The 22,398-nt window shown below is 32.5% G+C and overlaps 1 protein-coding gene across 1 annotated transcript in view; it reads right to left on the bottom strand.

Moving 5' to 3' along the window:
- Cntn5 (contactin 5) overlaps positions 1-22,398 on the bottom strand; it is a 1,105,367-nt gene that overhangs the window by 397,142 nt on the left and 685,827 nt on the right. Inside the window, exons 6-7 of the mRNA XM_010642035.2 lie at positions 12,877-13,000; positions 12,599-12,774 (exon numbers count right to left, since the gene is read on the bottom strand). Coding sequence (XP_010640337.1) covers positions 12,599-12,774; positions 12,877-13,000 — 300 coding nt within the window. The remainder of the gene's footprint in view (positions 1-12,598; positions 12,775-12,876; positions 13,001-22,398) is intronic.

Below are 22,398 nucleotides of genomic sequence, written 5' to 3'. Positions count from 1 at the left end.
TGCCCTCCCTTCACCCCTTCCTCCCTCCCCTTTTACAAATACTTTATTTCCATTTTTTCATTTTCTCATGCTTTTTTCTTTTCCCTTATTCCCTTTCCCCTACCCTTCCCACTTTCCTTACACCTTTAGCCCTTTTCTTCCTATTTCACATTGTTAATTATCCCATTAGGATCTTGTGTACTATTATAGTTTTTCACAATTATTGTTTGCTTGGCTTATCGGAACAAAGTTAGAATGAGAGCCATTAGCATTTGTGATATGGCACCATACTGGCATAACTAATATGAGTAGAAAAAACACGCCAAATGTCAACCTTGTTATTCTGAAGTATGTGTATTTTTAAAATGTCCTAATTATGTAGAAGTATAACTGTGTTACACAGATTTTGTTTGTTTGTTTGTTTGTTTTTTGGTACTGGCGATCGAACTCGGATCCTTGCTCTTGCGAAGCAGACACAGACTATTTTTAATTTGATCTGAATGGTTGAAAGTAGAACATATGACGTTTATGATTTCAATTGCCTGGTCTCAAATTTAAAGGTTGTAAGACCACTGAGAATAACCTTAGGATTACTCTGTTTCTGATATTGATGTGCAAAATCTTACTAACATTAGGGGTATGCTATTCCTTTTGTTTAGTGAGGAGATTTGATTTTAGTTTCATCTTTCAACTCTCAATTTTGAAAGGTAAATTATCTCCTTAAAACAGTTTCCTAGTAATCAAAATGTTTAATCATGTATAATGGCTAATTTAAAATATTTGTTTGCAATTATAAATGAAAGTATGATAAAAATATCCTAATATCTATCTAGCATGTAAGATTTAAAAATTGTACATTATAATCTTGTTATTAAATATTAAATGTTTATCATTAAATATAAATATTACTTAAATGTCTTTAATACTTAAAATTTTTTGTACAAATTAATTTAAATGATTTTCATTGTGCTGTTTATTTTTTGGACAATGATCATCTTATGTGTAAAAGTGAATAAATCAATTATAATAAATTAGAACCCTCAAAACATAATTTCTGAAAAAAATCAGTAATAAAATGTTACTGATGCTGACAGATTTAACGTTGCCATAGAATATTTTCTAAAAAAAAAGATATAGTTCTGTTGTTAAAGAGTGCTTCAAAAAAATCAAGGCTAGAAACATGTGAATAGATTCTTCAGTTTTTGGTGTCCTCCTAATGGAATTCAGAAGGTAATTATAACTTGAGCATCTTAGACATGCTTGCAAACTAGGGCCAGAAACTCAAGAATTGTCTTTAATAAACATTCTAGTTCCAACCAAAAAATTATATTTTTGTTATTTTGTGAATTTAATGACTGTTTCTGAAATTCTATGAATTATAATTTAAAAGTGGATGATTTACTGTGTTTATGAAAACAGCATTGATATTAACAACCTTATTTGATGTTCTTCACTGTCACCTTTGCAGACATATTTTAGTTATTCTATTGTGACACATGATCCTTTTAAAGTGCTATTTAATTTCCTGGTGCTTAGGAAAGGTAATTCTCTAAATTCATGCACCTATTAACGTTTGGGTGCTTAAAAACTTTTTACAGTAGCTTTGGAAAGCAAAGTATTTAAAGAAATGATTGAAAGTATAAACTTTCTGGATTTTTGACATGAATTATGGCAGTGGTACTAGGAGGACACATTAGATGTTGACAACTGAAATCGAACAGTCTTTGTACATACATCTCAAAGAAGCCAAGAGCAAGGTTGTTGCTTAAGTTGATAAATTTGGTCACTATATCCTGACTCAGTCTGTAACCCAATGAGGCTATAAAATGTATAGCAAACTTGCCTGCCATAGAGATCAATAGAGAGATGTTGCTAGAATTCTGAAATCATGTTTAAAAGGGAAGTTAGCTTTCTTCTATCTGTATTCAGTATCACATAAAAAATCACTTTTTAAAAAAGTGGTGTTTCCATATTTCTCTTAAATATCCAAGCCTCAAACATCTATTGCCGCATGAAAAATGTTATCAACAGCATGCAAAATGGCAAGTATATTACAATATTTAAAATGAATGTCAACACCATTTTGACATGACTAATATAATTATAGTTATTAATATCAATTTTAATTGTAGTAATAATTTCACTACCTTTTATGGCATTTATAATTTGAAATTTTACTGCATCAGTTCTTTTTATTTTAATTCCCCATTGCAATTATTAGAGATGGCTATGCATATACTTCCTAAAAAATCATTCTTCTAGGCTAAGAAATAAAAGACAATAGTAAGTACTGTGATGTTGGAGATTTACTCATTCAGAATGAACATGCATTCACGAAGTGTTGACAAATTATATGGATTGGATACTAAACCAGAGAAGTAAAAAAGAATCAATGAGGTATGAAATCTGTCATAAATGAGTTTATAATCTAGAAAATAGTGCTTTGAATGATTTAAGCACTGTTATAACTATAAGGCAATATAAGATTAAATATAATTAAGAATAGTTGAGAGGGAGAGACAGACAAAGACAGATGGAGGGAGAGAGGAAGGGAGAGAGGAAGGGCGGAAGAAGGTGGGGAAGAGAGATTTTGAGAGAGAGAAATGAAGAGGTGGTCTGTGAATAGCAGCCCAGAAGGCTCACAGAACATGTTATAGTATCATTAACAGTGATATTCGCAACATTGAGTATCTTCTCTATTACAAAATACTTCCCTGGAAGAGGATGAAAACCTCTAGGAAGCATTCACCTTAACAGCAAAGGACATATTTAGTTTGCCAGTCAGACATTATGAAGTTTGTATCTTCAACTTGATGTTCTACACCAAGTAGCATTCTATTGCCAAACATCACAATGTTTTTAATCTCTCCCATTAAACAGAGAACTGTTTTCTCTCTTCATTCCTTTTATGGCTGAGTCAGCATCCACTATGACTTTTTTTTCTTCTTTTTATATTTGGATTCTAATTTCACACTAATGAAATTGATCTTCAAAGATCTCAAAACCCAAAGCTCAATTCATCATTCTACTTTTTGTAGTATTCCTTTATTGTCTGATCAGTTGACAGTCTTTAAAGCTCCAGTGACCATTATACTCTTTTTCTTTCTTAATCTCTTTTGCACTTCTTGGATTTTTCTTAGCATAATTTCTCTGTATCATAACATTTTTATGATTTCATTGAATCTCTCAATATGTTTTGAGGGCAGTTTCTATTCCTCTTTCCTAAGCATCACTCAATATTATAAAATCTTGGCTATTTCCTGAGAGTCAGAATAAATCTACTTCAAATTGAAATGCTTTTTCCCTGAAGCCTATATTACTTCTCTATATAACTTTATCACATAATAGGATTATGAATTGTTCAACTGAGCTAGCAAAAGCTCAGAGTCTTGATGTCATTCTAACAACTTCATGCATTGTTATACTTCTACTACCACTTGTTGTATTATTTACAGTTTTGTCTACTTTGGAAACACTCATATGGAAGAAATTCAAGTTCTTTTTACCTAGTTTACTGAAAGATCTCCTGATTAGACTTTCCCTTCACAGCTCTCCTGGTTGAATATTCTTAAAACAGGCCTCTGATTGTCTTCTGTCCTCTACAGACTTTCATGGTAAATTATAGCTTTTCATGAAATATGGTAAGCCATCAGAGACTTACGTAGGGCAATGTGGTTAGAATTGAGTTTTACATCAAACATGTCATAAAAAGAGACTAGTAGGCCTGGAGTTGAGTGAAGAAAGATTTAAGCAATAGGAAAATCATCCAGGCATTCCAGATAGGTTAATTTTCTGGTAGTTATGAGGAGAGATGGTAGATTAAGAAAATGTATATGAAATGAAGGGATTTGACACCCATTTTAATAGTTTTAAACTGTATGAGGAAGCTCTATTGTTTATTATAGGCTTCTTAACAGATAGTACAATGATATAGAGACAATAGAGATTGATCAATCCTGTGTATAATTAATTACAGACATATAAAACTAAAAGTGCAAGATACATTACAGTTAGGGTCAAACAAGGCAGAATCATGAAGATAGTAAGTACCAGTTTGGAAGTTAGATCTGAGTCAGAGTTGTTGCTTTATTGCTTACTATCTGTGTGACTTGGGAAATGCCTTGACATGTCTGAGTTTCACTGTTTTTTCATTAATAAATCAGGTCAATTATAGAATTTCCTTCATAAAATTGATATGAGAATTAAAAAGGGTGTTGCATTAAATGAGTTTAGTAGTCTGTTTGCCCTTTAAATGCTCACTAAATATGCTTATGTCTTTGTGTTTTGAAATAGAGATGTATGCACAGCCAAGTAACTTGTTACTCAGTATTCATACACATATTATATAATACACATATATACATCTCTATTTCCTCTTTCATCTATCTATATATCTATACACATCCATGAGACAGCAGTGATTCAACTTGGTGTGGAAATTAAGCCAAGGCATAGTAATTCCTGTTCCTTTGACTCCCATGAAATTAAGTCTCCAAGATCTCCAGACAAAGTAATGTTCTCTTCTAATGTGTCCCTCAAAAATTTGTTTGTGAAATAAAATTATCTTAGAAAGTACTTGTGTTGTTTATCTGTCCCTATGCTTATAATTTTTCTTTGCACTTGCATTATACTAGTATAATATTCACCAGTTGGTCTGAGATGAAGTTTTTTTTTTTTTTTTAATTAACCTGACACTAGTAGCAAAATTTGAAACATCCATCATCCTTCAGTTCTTCAGAAGATATTATGCCAGGGAGAGGTCTCCAGAGACACTTAGTCAAGGCAGGAGTAAAGGCAATGAATTAGGCAAATTTGCTTCAGCAGTAAGGTTCAGAAAATTTATCTTTTCCTTGATCCTGGTCCTTTCACTTGGTATCGCACACTTAACTTTTTGTGACTCAAGGACTGACTTTCCTCATTTAAAAACAAAAAAAAAAAAAGATCACTAAGGATAACTATAGCAAGCCAGGTAAGAGGAGTCACGTTGCAACGAGTCATTAATCACAAATAGACAGTTATTCAAGGATTCAAAAAATAAGAAAGTGACTGTTGGAATGAATTTTAACAAATGAAATACTTACAAATGTAGAATTTATATGATAGGATTAAGGATTTGAAAATATTTCAGCAGAGATATAAAATTTGATTCAATCTCAATAACTTTCCTCTAAAGCATAGACTTACATATTTTTAATAAAGATTTGTGTTCTCCAAGAATCCATACTGCAATTTTCCAGTAATGAAATATTCACAGTTTCTATATCAATTATAATGAAATTAAATATCCTTTTCAGATAATTTCTAAACAATTACTTTGAGTAGTGATTTTACTTAGAAAAGCTACATTGTAGAAAAGCTATATTTATAAAATTATAAACATACACTAATTTGTTTTATCAAAGAACCTGATAATATTACAACTAATAAACTTGTCCAGGATAGTAGGACTCTCATTCAGATTAACATTCAAATGATTTCTTAAAGTTAATATGGTCAAACCCCCATAGAATGATGAAGTAAAGATTTTATATACAGTGGAATTGGTGTTTATTCAAATAATTTCATTACATGCTAAACAGAAGTAAAATGTAGCTTTAAATCTTCCTAAGGTTAACTTTAGGAATGAAAGTTATGAAAAAAACAGAGAAGTAAATTTTTAGCTTTTAATAAAAATGAAAGGTTAAATTAAAGGGCTTAAATTCAAAATCTACACATCATATATACACTCAAGAGTTGAGGAAGTTATTTTAATCAATTGCTTTAAGGAAAGTAATGAAATATGCTGGATCTCAATCATCTAAATGCTCTGAAAAGCAATATGTTCAAATTTAATATGAACCATCAATTTATCAAAGATTGCATATAAAGATATTTTGAGGCAAGAGACAGAATGAGATTTTATTTTTGATTAATTTCATGTCTGATTTAGTGGCATGAATTATCTCTAAAAATCCCAACTTCTGAGAGAATACTATGTGCTTTGGATTTCTGGTGGATGCTTGAAAAATGTACAGTGTCACGGTATCATTTTCAAATTTTCATGAGCTAATACAGTGACCAAGTTTTATATGAAGTATTACTGCTTGTCACTGGAGAGAAATCACTATACTCAGTGAGGAAATTATCCTTGTGATAAACCATCTCAAGGGATAAAATATATTTTGTGAAACTAATTTTACTGATAACCAGTAACAACCATCACAAGCAAGAACACTTACAACCTTGTATTTATATATTTCGTTCTGAATTTAAAAAACAAGTTCAGAAATACGACTCCACCTCATTAATTTTTACTATGTCCTTGTGAGGTACATATTTATTAATGCTAAGCTGAACAATTAACATTAGCTAAGCTGAATTGTGCTTATAAATATTCATTTAGGGAGATCTTAAAATAAAAGATAATCAGCAGTAGACATTTAACATGGTTGGGATAGTTTAGAAGGGAGGAGTGACTATACAGAAGCTGCTCAAATCCATTAATTACTTGAGTCAAAATTAGAGAAAAAATTATCATTGGGATAAGTGAGTAACTTCATTATTAAATTCTAATTACATTTAAAGAATAGATGTGGTTGTAGGTACAGCTAGTTAAACTTGCAATTGAATTCATGTTGGGAGGTTGATGAGATCACTATATAAAGTTTCCATGACAATTTGTCAAGAAAAGATTTTCTTTCCTTGAGGAAGTGGGAGGAAATAAAAATTTTCCTCTTTGCTTTGACAGCTAGGTGTCTCAGGGAAATATTTGCTTAGGTCAAAATAAGTATAAAACTTTTGTCATATACTCCCTGGACCACCTCTGATATGAAATATATTTATCTGGTACGTTATAATTATATAACCACATTTCACACAATGAATATATATCTTACATAGTAAGTCAAATAATTCACCTTTGAATGGAACAGAGATTAAATATTTTAAATGAAATTAAATAAGCACACATTGCTATTTCATATTTGTAGTATGTAGGTTAATAACTGCATAGAAAAAATAAAATAAATATTTGCTTTAAGTTTGATTAGTTTTGCACACATGTGATAACCTGTTATTTTTTCTATATTGCCACATGTCAACATTTACTTCCTTCTCACAATTCTCCACAAAGTCCAGGATCCATAATGGATTCCAGCAGCTTTTGACAATGGCCAGAGTCATTTATCTTATCTCAAATTCACATAGAAAGTTTAGTTTTCTAGATTCTGTCTTACTTTTTTCTTATTGTTGAAACAACAGCCAAAGTTAAAGGGGGAAAGGTTTATTTGGCCTACAGCCTGTAGAGTTTTCAGTCCATAATCAGCTGGCTCCAAGGCAGAGGAAAAGGGGCAACAGGTCACGGCAACAAAAGACAACAAAGGAATAAGAGAACACAACATTGCTTTTCTGCCCCTTTAATCTTATTCAGAATACTTAGGGCTAATAATACTCACACCCTCAATCCTAGTACTCTCAGGCCTAGTGCCACCATGAATCAATTACACACTCCAGATTCAGCCACCTCTGAAAAATCATGAGGCTTTGGAAGGACATCTAAACACATGCCATAACACCAACCATAGGCCATTCAGTAAAGAGAGAAAAATTTTAGGTCAAAGTTTCACAAAAATAAAGTATAAAAATCAGTAATTGTATTAATAATTATAGTCTAACTCCCAATATCCCATTTATAGAAATAGAGCCAATATTTCTTAAACTTTTAAATTTCTATAAGGAAACTTAAGTCCATGGTTTGTTAACTAAATTTAAATAAAATAAATGTAGAACACTATGATTATTCATTTTATCACTAGTATCTATTTTTTTTGTTAAGACATATATGTGACTTGATTATAAAATAATGGTTGATTAAGCGATCATAAGGATTTTGAAAAGCTTGCAATGTAATTTGGGAGGTGAACTGAAAATCAAATTGGATATGTCATAAAAGAAATATAATGTACATTTACATTAGAATAAGAATGAGTACTCAGATTAAATTAGCAGTATCATATGTAAAACAGATACACATTTTATAAAATAAATTCATGTGTTCATTTGAAAGATGAAATGAGTTAATGTACTTAAAATATTTAAAGCATGACTTGCCTCAGAAGTAAGCATTCAGTAAATATAAACTTTATATGAGGATGAGATCTTTAAAAGTCTCTTTCACTAATATGATTTAGTAATAATTTTATATTTCTCACTAGTAGGGTTTTTGGTAGTAATTTTATACTACACACTACCAGTATTTGTATGTGTGTGTATACACATTTATACATAATTTCATGCAAAAAAAAAGACAGCAACGTGTCTTTAAATTTTATAACTTTTAATACATATGGTATTGTTAGTTTATGAATAACTTGATTCTTCAAATATATATATATATATATATATTCATAATATATAAATTAGTGATTTTTCTTAAGGAACGTAGTAAAAGCCTAAATTATGTTTATTTGCACTGTATATTGAGACTTAAAAATCATAGAGATCCCTTTGGCTCAGCTTTTTCTCTGCTGGGTATCTTCCCAAATGAAAATAATCATAACACACAGATTAAGTGCACCCATGTTCATAGCAGCACAGTTTGTAATAGATTAAACTTGGAAACAGACCAATTGCCCATCAACAAGAAACTGGATAAAGAAGATGTGTGTGTGTTTTTTTTTTAAGTTAAATGGAGTACTACTCAGAACGAGAAACTGTAGATGTTTATAGCTAAATGGATGTACACTGAGGCCATACTCTTAAGTGAAATAGGAAACACGTGTAAATACCGAATAGTTCTCTGGTGTGAGAAACTGAAAGTATAAATGAAGGTCAAAATGTATAATAGATAATGTGAATAGGAAGAAAAGGTCCAAAGGGGAAGGGGAAGGGGAGGTTGCAGGGGTAGGGGAAAGAAAAAGGAAAATAAAAAAAATTACAAGAAAGGGGAAAAAATGGCAACAAAGTCTTTCTAAACAGGGAGGAGTGGAGGGGTTGAAGGGAGGGCAGGGGAATGGGGAAAAATAAGAACTAAGATACATCATGTAAATAATACAAATTCCCAATGATGAATGTCATCATACTTAAAATGTACCAATAAAATTAAAGAATTTTCATTTTGTTTGTTCTTTTTTTGGTACCAGAGATCAAACCCAGGTCCATGTGCTTGTGAGACAGGCATCAGAACCACTGAGCTAAATCCCTGGCCTCTAAAGAATTTTTAAAAATCACACCATTCCAAGGAAAAATGTCATATTTCAGGAGACAAAAACCTATGTAAACCCATGATTTTAAAGTGTCACGTATATTACGAAAAGTGCAGTTATGAAATAGGACCAGTCTATACAGCAAGTCTTACATTAAAAAGGCAACAATTGAGTTAGCAAATCTCAGAAACTGACTTTAGGTAATATAGTCCTCCTTTCTATCGTATTTTAGAAGATCAGGCTACACCTACCAGTATGAAAAACACATTCATAATAAATACTGCTTAATATATGATAATGTATAAAAGTTAAAAATTCTTGTCTAATCAATGTATATTAAAAAGCATAAAAGTATACTCTGATAATAAGGAATTTTAGCAACAAATATTAATGCACAATCATTTCAATAGTTTATAAATTTTGTCTAATTTTAAGACTTAAAACTTTCAACACCCCATACATTTGCCTTCAATATTTAGCAAAAGGTTAGCAAAGCATAGTTAACTGTTTTAATAATAGTCTATATTTACTAAATATTAATAAGCTTTGAAATATGCATTGTGTGATGAATACTTAAATTTTTAGATAAGTAATGACTGATGGATACAAAAGATGAATCCAAATTTAAAACATGCAAAATCAATGAGTATTTCTTCTCAGGGTCACTTCAGTCATTAATATTTTAGTAGGAATTAACAATGAGTTTATTCTTTATCTGTCAATGAGCCTGGGCAGAAGAAAATTACAATGCATAAAGGAAAGTTGCCACCTAGATTTTAAATTTAAATCTCACTTAACCTTTTTCTCCTTTTATTTCCTTTCAGACTCCCTTTTTCTTTTTTCTCCTTAAACTACTGTCATATTCCCCCTAAATTTATTTTTTTCAGCTTTAATTGAGTTTATTGGTACATTTTAGGGACAAAGTACAGTTACATTCATTGTTGGGATCTTGTACCTCTACATGGCAGGGGTAAGGGGAAAAATGAGAATCAAGACTTGTCATGTAGAGGTACAAGTTCCCCACTAAATTTAAAAACTTCCAAATTTCCAGAATCTTCTTACACTCACACTGCTGCTTAGAAATACTGGAAAGCAAAAAGATTAAATTTTCATTTCTCTCTACCACCCATATTTACATTTTCCTAGAGATCACCTGGGAGAAAAGTAGAGCTGAACCTAAAGGACTTATATTTTAAATAAATGAAACGAAACTCAATGGCAGCGAGGTAGGGAAAGCATTTCAAGGTAACATGTTCTTGTGTGTCCTACGCATATAACTGACTAAGTCAGCCAGGTAACTTGTAGGTTCTTCTGCACCTATAACCTAGATCCTAAATTAGGTGGGCTGGGAGGAGAGAGGGACAGGGCCACAAGATGCAACCACTAGATTTATATGTACCTTCCATAATGTTTAAGATAATAATAAACACATGTTGCTGAGGGCAGCTTCAAGCTGAACAGATGAGATCATGTTTGCCATGCTGCTCACTGTACTTAAGAGTGGGCATGCACATACTTCAGGTGCACGGGAGTGTTTTTGTTATCACTGGTCATTGTGGACAGCCAGGGAAAGCAGTCATATGGAAACTGAGGATCTTAAAAAAATATGTTGCTCTACAGTATTTATAAAATAACTTGGCTTAATTGGCTAGAACAGGCAGAAAAGCTATTCATACACAGGCAAACTGGTATACACTCATCAGATATACAGCTCAAAATTTAGGATATAAACAACTAGTACGTATCATGTTCTCTGGATTTTCTCTCTCTTGAGAATACTGTCCAACTGGATAGAGTGGTGAATGGAATGGTAGTTTTGGTTAGTAGGTTACTTTACTAATGCAAATACTAAAAGGGTTAGGCTGTCTACACCAGCTACTGTACTAAACTAACAGGGGTATATTTAGGCTGCCATCTTTGAAAATGTACCTACTTTAAATGATTAGCCATCTGTTTTAAAATTATTATTTAGATTTTCTACACCTAGATCAGTGTTCTACAAACTGTATCCATTTCTACCTAATATTCTTCTTCACATTTTATAATATGGTATCTAGATTCTAGATGAGTTAGAATTTATACATAGGAAAACTCTATAGAGAAAAATCAATTATTACATTCTTCAGGGTGTATTTTCAACTATTGTTAGAAGAATCATCTTATAATCTTTGTACCCAGTTAAATAATACATAATATAAAGACTTTCATTTTTAGAAATTGTGATAATTGAAAATTTAAATTCAAATAGAATTATTATGGAACAATATGGAGGATGTTCACCTGGTAGCCTATTTCAATTTGGTTTAAGCCCTTTTCCTCAGTGACGTAATTCAAGAATTTATTAACATATTCCCACCAGCTTGAACCGCCAGTGATACAAGTTCCATCGAGAGTGGCTTATACCTCTCATGGTACAAAATGATCTAATCACTTTTATTGGTCTTTTCACTAATAAAATTAATAAAAAAGCAGCCTGATGAGACAGTTATGCATGTACCAGTATGTGTCAAGTCACATAATAGCAAGACATATGAATTACATCCTATTGTGAACACGTTAAATCAATACTTTTGGATAATCAGGTAGATAATCTACTGTAGAAAATGTTTATATACACACACACACACACACACACACACACACACACACACAGAGTCATGCATTTGTTAACAACAGAGAAATGTGGGCCAGGGATTTAACTCAGTGATTCCAGTGCCTACCTTGCAAGCACAAGGACCTGAGTTCAATCCCCAATACCAAAAAACAAACAAACAAAAAACAAAACAGAGAAATCTTTCTGGGAAATGCATTTTTCATAGTGCAAACATCAATTTTGTCATAGTGCAAACATCACAGAGTATGTTTACACAACTAAGCTACCATATCCCTAAGGAATACAGTCTTATGAGACCACTCCTATATGTGATTCATTATTGATTGGAACATTATGTTGCACATAAATATACATCTGTATATGTACACTTTATATTTGATATCTTTTTCTCAATATACTAATTGGAATACATTGAAACTATAGTAAGAAATTGAAATACTAGCATTACAGTCACTTTTTTGGTTACCTAAGTGTAACTGTAGATTTTATGTTCTGAAGAATCTATGTAAAAAGTGAATAGAAGAGAATAATAAAAGAGTAGATTTTTTTAAAGTAGGGAGAAACTCTATTTTGAATGCCAAAACTTACTTGCTTTCATGAATAGGATTCTAACCTCTCACACTAGTACAGCAGACTTATTTTGTAAATAGTAAATATTTCAGTGAATTTCAAAATATCTCAGGAAGAAATGCACTGTTTGTAATTCTAATTTTTATCAAGATTTTTGCACTATTTTAAAATGTGAAGTTGTAAGCTTTCATTTAACTGAATTTAAAACTACATCTAGGCATACTATACACATATATATGGAAATCATACTCACAGGCAAACTGAAGTGTGGCTTCTCTACTAAGAATACTTCCAAAATTGTTGGTTGCTAAACACTGATATTGACCAGAATCTTTCGTTTCACTTGGATTACTTATAATGAAGGTGCCGTCTATCAAACTGTAGCGATAATCACTTTCCAAATCGATTTGTGTTCCATTCCGAATCCATCTTAGGAAGAAGAAGACACCAAAGTAAAAATGACTAAGACATTATGACACTCCCTGTGAAGTGTGTAAGGTTTTAAACAAGTGATGAATAGTGAATTCTCACCTGTAAGTGGGAATGGGGTTGCCACGAACTTCACAATTCAATGCTACCTTATTTTCATCAGAATCAGTCGGGAAAATGATACTCTCTGGTTCCTGAACAAACACTGGCCCATAGTCCACACTTTCTGTAAAGACCCAAAGGATGTACTTTAAAATAGCAAAAGACATTTTGCACCCACATAATTACATTAAAAATTTTTAAATGGGTTTAAATTGAAAAAGAACAAATAGCTGACAAATGCATTATTTTTAGTAAATTACAGACACCTAAACATTTGTTATTGCCTAAAAAAAATGATCTTAAAAGGTACATATGATGGAAAAACATTTATGCATATTTTCAATATGTCATTGTCCTCATTTTATAAAATAAACCTAAAAAATATTGAACAATAAGAAACATAAAGGTTTGTAAGCCTAATAGAACATCAAAAATAATATATGATAAAAAGTGGCAAATTAATATGGTGCCAATAAAAGCTACACATAAAAACAGTCATCATGGGGGTTTTAAGATATTTTTTCTACACTCAGCTCTCAAACATTATTTACTTGGGGCTAATGATGCTAGGGTATAAGAATAATGTAATAATACAAATACATGTATTTTCATGGATAAATAAAACCTGGTGTCAAAAAAGTTTAACGATTTAAATGTGAAAAATGTAAGCAGTTTATCCAAAAAGTAAACAGACTATATAAGGCGTTCAGAAGCACAAATACATAAAGAGGCCACATAGGAAAAGCATTTATATTCACTGTCTACTAAATTTCCTATTTGAGATTCTATTTCATTTAGTTAGTTCTTACTCAGAGAAATCCTAAGAAAAAGACAATTTGAAACTAATGAAAAATTCATAGAAGTAGTAGGAATAAAAACGGATTTCAAATGTCAGGCTAGACATGAGTTTAATAATAACTCTGCTGGAGAAATAATGAATAAATGTGCTAGTGAGGAAATAAGCCATGTTAGCCTGCAGTTCTGTGAGAAGATAGAGCATCATGTGCATATCTGGGACTTACAATATTGCAAGTGGTAAATTTGGGAAAAAGTTAAACTCTTTATCATCATAGTTATGTGACAGCTGTGCATCAAGATTTCTCAGTGTCAGCACAATGGACATTTTAGGACAGATGTCTGTGACGGGCTGTTGGTTTCTATGCTGTATTCTGTGCTGTGTATTTCTTCTATACCATATGACATTTACTAGCCTTCCTGGCTTCTACTCGTTGGATTCCTGAGTCATCCTTCTCCAGAGAGTAATAATGGGATATTTCTGCAGACATTGTTAAATGTGTCCTGATCAAGATCACCTTTGTTGGAGATCACTTCCTTAGACAACTGAAGAACTCAGGAAAGGAAAAACACAGGAAATGCATATTTCTAGTATCTATACCAAATGATTAGAGACCAACAACCTCTCTGGATAACTGCAATGAAATATCGGGAAAGTAGTAAAAGAATGCATGTGTGAGGACACTTGAGCTTTAAAAAAAATATTTGAGAAGATGTAAAGTACATAATTGAAATAATGGATTGAGAATAAATTGATTTTCTTTTTGAAAATGTTTACATTGTTTAATACATGTCTCTAGTACATAATGATTAAATACATCATGGGGAGTTGGTACATGTATCTAACACATCTTAATTCTTTTTTCACTTCTTTCTCTCCCTCCCTCTCCATCTCTTGACCCCCTTTTAAGCATACTATATCTTGTTCTGTCCATACAAAGAAAGAAATGCTCACAATATTCTAAACTTACACTGAGCAGGGAAATAAATGATTTAATACGTGGAGGAAATTATCAAAATTTTGTATTTGTTGTCATTTCCTAATACAGTACAAGATGTAGAAAAACACATAAAATAATTCTGAGCTTTCAGAGGAGGTCTCCCCTAAAAATTACAAATAAATACTTGATTTTTTCCACCAAATACTGAGGTTTGAACCCAGGGCCTTCACTTATTTATTTGTCTGTTTATTTGGTACAGGATTTTGCTAAGACTAAGCTGTTCTGTCTGGGCTCACACTTGTAGTCCTTCGGCTTCAGTCTCCCCAAGTGGTAAATGACCCCACACCTAGTTTAAGTAGTTGATTTTACCTAGGTTTTTTTTCTGCTTTTAATTTTTATGGTTGGAAAATTATGCAAACAAGACAGGATAAGTAAAATTTTATCAGGGATGAACAAAAAGATCTTCTTAATTATGGGCTGAATGTTAAAAGGATTCCAAGTAACATGTATTTAACATGTATGCATGTATATGTATATATATATATATATATATATATATATAAAAACTGTCCATAATTTACAAGGTCTCTTCTTGTTGATCACTGTCAGTTCCCAAATATTTTAGCCCTATTCCTTGACTCCATCATTCTATTTGTTTCGGCTGAGACAAGATGCCAATACAAATAACAATAAATAGAAAATTAAAATAATAATAAAGTATTTCTGTGGTTAAGTTTAGCAGTATTTCTTTTTTTTTTCCTGTCTTCTCCTCTCTCTTAGGTGTAAAATTTATTGTAAAGCGTAGAAGAACATATTACTTAAAACTTTCAGCCCTAGGCGAAGGACAGTAAGTGATGATTCAATTTCTGTAGAGGTTAGCTTTTAAAACTCTATACTAACAAGGTATTATCAATACAGATATACTCAGAAGGATATTTGGCTCCTTCTCCTGTGGTAGTGCTTTCTAACTATGGATCATGGTGATGCACTATTTAAAGTCATGTCCAGACCTTTTGTACTTTTTGCTTGATAGAATTTCTAATTTGGGGAGACAGTCTTCAAAACTTATATGAGAGTAAAGTATGCCAAATATCTAGGCAACCAATAAATTAGTATCTTTAATGAAATAAAAGCCTTTGAAACATTTGTGTAACAGGCAGATGCCATCATACACAATGTTCATTTCTCATAGCAACAATGTTTCTGGTGGTTTTTTTTACTTTATCAGAACTTTTTATTAACAGACTGCTAGATTACTTATTTATAGTTAGCTGACCCCTTTAGGCTAGTTCGTGTCTGTGAAATGTCAGATTTATACCTTAAGAGGGGGCTTTACTTCAGAAGAGAATCGTTTACTATTGTAGTTTTTCACACCAGAGAGACTATTCGGTATTTACACATGTACACAAGATCCTAATGGGATAATTAATAGTGTGAAACAGGAAGAAAAAGGCTAAAGGTGTAGGGAAAGTGGGAAGGGTAGGGGAAAGGGAAGAAGGGAAAAGAAAAAAATATGAGAAAATGAAAAAATGGAAATTAAGTGTTTATAAATGGAGAGGGGAGGAGGGGGTGAAGGGAGGGCAGGGACAAGGGGAAAAAATGAGAACCAAGACTTGTCATGTAAAGGTACAGGATCCCAATAATGAATGTAACTATATTGTATACCTAGAATGTACCAATAAACTCAATAAAAAGAAAAAAAAAGAACTGTTTCACTTTAGGAGTGTCCTGTTGTTTCTCTATGATAGCGTATGATGAAAATAACACTCTCACTTCCTCCCAAGTTTAGCTCCTCAAATTTCTCATTTTATTTTTTCATTGTAGATCAGTGTTTGTTACTCATATTATACTGATGTTATTATTTATTATATCTTTTCAAAATAGATTTCCTTATATTTCCCAATGCAAAGCTCCTGTGTGCTATGTTCTATGCTATATAGTTAAGAAAATCTGTTTTAGGCCGGGCCTGGTGGTGCACACCTGTAATCCCAGCACTCGGGAGGCTGAGGCAAGAGGATCGCTGTGAGTTCGAGACCAGCCTGGGCTACATAGTGAATTCCAGATCAGTCTGAACTACATAGTGAGACCCTGTCTCAAAAAATCAAAAAAAAAAAAATTCTGTTTTTTATTTATATGGGTATTTTCATTCTTATTTTGTATTTCCAAGTCATCTCCTCTCACAACAGACTCTTCTAATTAACAGTATTGTTCTACTTTTGCTCTTTGACTGCTGACAAATTTCTAACCCACCCCGTTACCTGTTCCCTTTCCCCTTACCTCAGGGAAAGCGTATAATTCAGGGACTCTGGAGGGGAAATTCATACCACAGAAATATCAGGGTTCACAGAAACCATCACTCCACTCTTTTTTTGTTTGTTTGCTTTGTTCTGTCCCCCCCCCCCCCGGCCCGGGGATCGAACTCAGGTCCTTGAGCTTGCAAGGCAGGTAGCAGAACCACTGAGCTAAATCTCCAGCCCCGCATCACTCTACTCTCAATTCCCAACAACAATACAAACTAAAGACATTCACTCTTTTCTTCTTTCTACTCATTGCCGGACCTGAAAATTCTCCACTCAGAAAGCCTAATAACATGAATAACATTGTTCATCCCTTTTTGCCGTACCTGTGACATTATTAGCCTTTGTATTTAAATCAGTTTCGGTTTTGAGTGTACTAGCTTCATCCACTACAGGGAAAGTACATAGAAAGTTAGAGTTCCTGTTTCTGGGTAGGAGACAGTAGGTCTTCAGTCAAGTAAAATGTGGTAGAAACATAAAAAGGCTAATTCCTGATGTGTAGCTTTCTCTTAGCTTTACATGAGAAAACACGCTATGTTATTTAGAGCTTTCAATAACAGACTGCTGTGGCGTATGAGCCATAGATTCACCACCACTGTACTTTGGGATCATCAGCTGTTGTGTGAGGTGGCTGGGAGTAGGGGATCAATGCCAAAGGCTATGTGTGAAGAGAGGCAATCATACAAGGCAGCACAAAGTGAAGATACTTCAACTATGTTTGTCAATCACAAAATTACAAAACATATACTGCTCTTCGGACATAAATTCCCCATAAAAGACTATTTCTGGGCTAATTTTTAGAAAGATTATGTCTAATATCAGGCCCCGACACTCAGTTTGCTGGCTAGTTTTAATTCATGGTCCTGACTGGTTTATTTATGTAATATTACTTAAGCATACTGGTGATACAATTTAGAGGAAATATTTTTGCCTGAAGGAGCATATCTGCCTGTTTTCATCTTCACAACTCTGTACCTTTTAATGTACCTGTGGACTCTTCCATGTGTCTGGATTTTTTAAAGTGACACTGACTTCCCCAGTAAGTGAATGATCCATTATTTTGAGGAAGTATGTACAGAATTCTGTAGTGCCATAGAAGAAAATTCTAATACTATACAAAAGAGACAGATTATCTCTTTTAAAAATCTTGCTTTCTTTCAAACACCTGTATTTTCTTTTTATATGTGTGAGAGCATATCCTTGACACTTTTTACTTTCCTCTTACCATCAGAGTGATTTTATTATCATATTATTTAAAATCTGGATGCATAAAGTTTCTCAGACAATGACTAGTAGAATGCTATTGCTTAATGACAGCTTACTATTAATAAAAACTTTTAGACTCTGTAACAAAAACTAAGAGTCTATTATTTCATTACAGTCACTCACATTTGCTATGAGCACAATATATATGTTTCTTAAAATATAATGGCCCATGCTCCCTCTTGCTATTATGCCTTTGGGGATACTTCTATTCAAATTGAAACAGACTTCTACATCCAGGGTACTGTGATCCAGCCAGTATTACTTCCCCACTTAGTACCACACTTCCTCAGACCAAAGCAGTATGCCCTTCTTCTATAGCACTACAGAATTCTGTACATTCTCATAATAATGGATCATTCACTTGTTGGGGAAGTCAGTGTCGCTTTGAAAAAACCAGACACATGGAAGAGTCCATAGGTACATTAAAAGGTACAGAGTTGTGAAGGTGAAAACAGGCAGAAACAGTTTCCTGACTGCAAACTAAATCAAGTGTTCTTGACCTTAGTGACTGAATCTCAATATTCCCCAATAGTTTTATACCTCAAAATGTCATTAAACCTTGTACTGAAAGTAAGAGGGAGCAGTGGCTATGAGTCAGTTAAACCTAAGAGGTAATACATGCTAGAGAGTGGAGAGTAAGTTTCAATGCTTTCATCCAATATATACCTGAAAAATAACCCAAACTACAGCACAGATAAAGAAATCTAATGCTCCACAAATCAAAGTCAATAATAGCAACAATAACTTATTCTAGATAAAATATATATTAAAATTAGGTCTAGTATAACACTTGAAGACACATGTTTGGATACTCAAAATATAAAGAAACAAATTATAATTATTAAAAATTATAAAACAACAAGGGTAAAAATTAAGAAGTGGAAATGAAAAGAGAAGTGATAAAAAACCTTGAAATTAAATATAGCCTCGTTGATTTTCAGCCAACTGTAATGCAACCTAGAAATTTAAAGATACTTAAAAGACTTGAAAAATAAATTATATAGAGGCACATATTTTACACACAAATGAATATATAAAATAAGTATGAATATAAATATATAGGTGAATATCAGTAGAGAAGATTTGAGGAAAGACAGCAGATTTTTCACCTTTGAAAATCAAGATGGAATCTTCTCTAAAAATATTTCCTGAGAAAACAGTCCATGTTAAGAAATTATATAGTAAGCATGCAAAAGATCAAGAATTAGAAAATTAGCTTGCAGTCAATTTACAAATGAATTTCATATTTGATTGTAGACTTCTTACTTGCTAAAAGGAAGAATAGCAGAAAACTAAAGTATTGAAAGAAAACATTAATTTCAAATTTTGTACCTGGTTATGGTATTATTATTAGTAGTATTATTATTTGGCACTGGGGATCGAACTCAGGACCTTGTACTTGCAGTGTTATATAAATAAAGAGGAGGCATCATATGAAAAACAATGCATTCAAGGGCCCTCACTTTAAATTTTATATAAAAATATACTAGAGCAAATATGGATAAATATGAAAATTTAATAAATTAATAAACATGAGACATTCACATTTCCTTGATGTTAAATATTTCACAACTTCTAATTGAATGAATAAATGATAATACATTTAATATAAACTAGTAATAAGTAAAATAGTAGGGATATAGAATGTTATCTCTTCCACTTAGTGCATTTGCCTTTTTGTCTAGCATCTGTTAATGTAATAATTAGAACAAAATGTAAATCTGTGCAGTGGTTTAAGGAGAACCAAGAAGAATAAATAATGGAGACCAGAATAAAAAAATCTTGGGTAAATGTAGGAATTGGTTGGCTAGAAAATTATACCAAACTAAAATAATCAAAAGGTGCCAAAATTGAAATAGATACAATGTAGGGAAGAAATTTTAGAACTCTGAGAGCATAGGAAATATCAGTAGAGAAATATAGACGTAGGTTAAAGGTCATAGAAATTACATAGAAAATAAATCTAAATGCTTTTTATCTCACTATTTCCATTGGTTAAGAAACCAAGTATGGTTTAATCAGGTACTTAAATTTCACACGTTGGGACAGTAGCTCCATTCCAAGTGTCAAATAGGCACACACCCACTTGTGAATTCACTGGTAATTATTGGCAGGAGTCAGTTTCTGAGTACTGTTCAAATGAGTGCACTGGATGCTCAAAATCTGTAGGTTAGAGGCCATTCTCAGTGGGCTTCTCCAGAGGAGAGCTCTCAGCATGAACTGACTTCTATCAGCAGGAGCAAACCAAAGAGGAAATGAAAGAAAACAAGACAGAGCCACGATCATTTATAATCCAGTGTCTGAAATCATATCCCATTACTTTTTCTACTATCTGATCACCAGAAATAACAGCTGAAGTCCCAAGCGCAGAGATCACACTGTAAGAACCAGATGTGAGTCACTGTGAGCCATTTTAGATACTGTACTTCCTGCATCTGTTACCATATTTGTTTCAGATTTTTAAGAATACATTAAAGGTTTTAGTTCTTTATATTCCTAATATTTCCATGCTCTCATACCCACTCTGTCCTCAGAGGCAGGTGCTACAGTCAACTTGCAGTATCAAGTTCATGTCGAAAATTGTGCTTGATAAATGTATGCCTATATTATTTTACATAAATGACTTACTATATGTAATACTTAATAATTACTTTTCTGCTTATCATTAAAAGTTAAATCATATCCAGTTAGTTTCATGAAGATATAATCAGTTCATTTTAATTATGTAAGTTTTCAAATGGGGAAAAAAACCTACAACTGATGTATTTAATTTCCTTACTGATAGAAGCTGTAATTTTTCAGTTTTCACTTATATTGTAATGAATGCCTATTTTATTTTCTTGTATATGTACAGGAGAGTTTCACCAGGATCAATATCCAGAATTCACACTGCTTCCCCCAAATTTCTCTGCCAACTGGGATTTTACATTTCTCACAAAAGTCAGTGTTCCATCTATAGTACTTCTTGGCTTAACTCTAAACAGGGGTGGGAAGACTTTGTATTCAAGGTCTGTTAGTTTTCTCATTTTTCACAAGAGCATGTCAGCTTCTGGTTTACTCTCTATCAAGGCTAAAGGGAATTACCTGACAAAAGCCATACGTCAGATTCTTGTCAGAGAGAAAGAATTCAAAGTCACATCTAGCCGAGATCTATCAAATACTCAGTTGAGAAAACAATAGTTACAGAACATTATTTAGAAAATATTCAAACTATCCATTCCTTCAGATATTCTAAAAGATGTTTAAACTAGATCAGTAGAAAACAAATTACACTGAATTTATTCCAAGACTAGGGCCTTGCTACTTGAAGGATAACCCACAGAGCAGCAGCAGCAGCATCTACAGCTTTTTACAAACAAGGTAATCTTTGAAAGAGGATCTACACTGTAACAAGATTCTTAAATGATTCTTGTACATAAACAGACTTTTTTTTTTTTTTTTTTTTTTTTTTTTTGCTACTTGGGTTTCAACTGACAATACTGTAAAAGGTGAAACTCATTATCTTTACAGTAAAAATAATGCTCAGATCACTGGTGTGCCTCTAATAATAAACTCTTCAGAAGGGCCCTTCAGAGAAATCTAGCTAGTTTCAAAAACAGTCGTTCTCCTATTGAGTAATGATTCTCGTTTAAAATTTTAATATTAGGAGGCTGAGGCAGAAGGATTGCAAATCTGGGCACCTTTGTAAGACTTTGCGTCAGAAAATTTTAAAAGTACCAGGGATATAGCTCAGTGTAAAGGTTCAGAGCTCAATCCCCAGCACTACCAAAAAAAAAAAAAAAGAAAGAAAAGCTTGATGATTATGTAATATATACGGATTACACTCTTTTGTTCCTTGGCTACTAACTACAAAAAGTGGAATGAACTCACAATTGATATAGTTACATGCAGTACCAGTATAAAAAATAGGCACTAAAAATAAACACTGCATCAGTCAGTCTCAGGCCTTGCTCTACCTTAGGCTCAAATGTTTGTTTTCTTAATTTTCCTGTGTTTTAATTCATATTTTCTAACTGTATTTCCCATATCTTTGTGAGGTCCTTAACCCGGAAGAAGGGAACAAAGGAGGAAAAGATTAGTTGGTAGGAAATTATATCAAATATAAGTAGCTCATGGTTCTGAACACTCAATATATTGTACCTTCATATCATCCCATAAATAACTCAAATCTAAGGAACACAAATCTCCACATATCTCAGCCTATTTATGACATTAAACTTAAT

This window comes from Fukomys damarensis, unplaced genomic scaffold (genome assembly GCF_012274545.1).
Source record: "Fukomys damarensis isolate Sample0158 unplaced genomic scaffold, DMR_v1.0_HiC HiC_scaffold_16, whole genome shotgun sequence".
NCBI lineage: Eukaryota > Metazoa > Chordata > Mammalia > Rodentia > Bathyergidae > Fukomys > Fukomys damarensis.
This window is presented reverse-complemented; position numbering and strand designations above follow the sequence as displayed.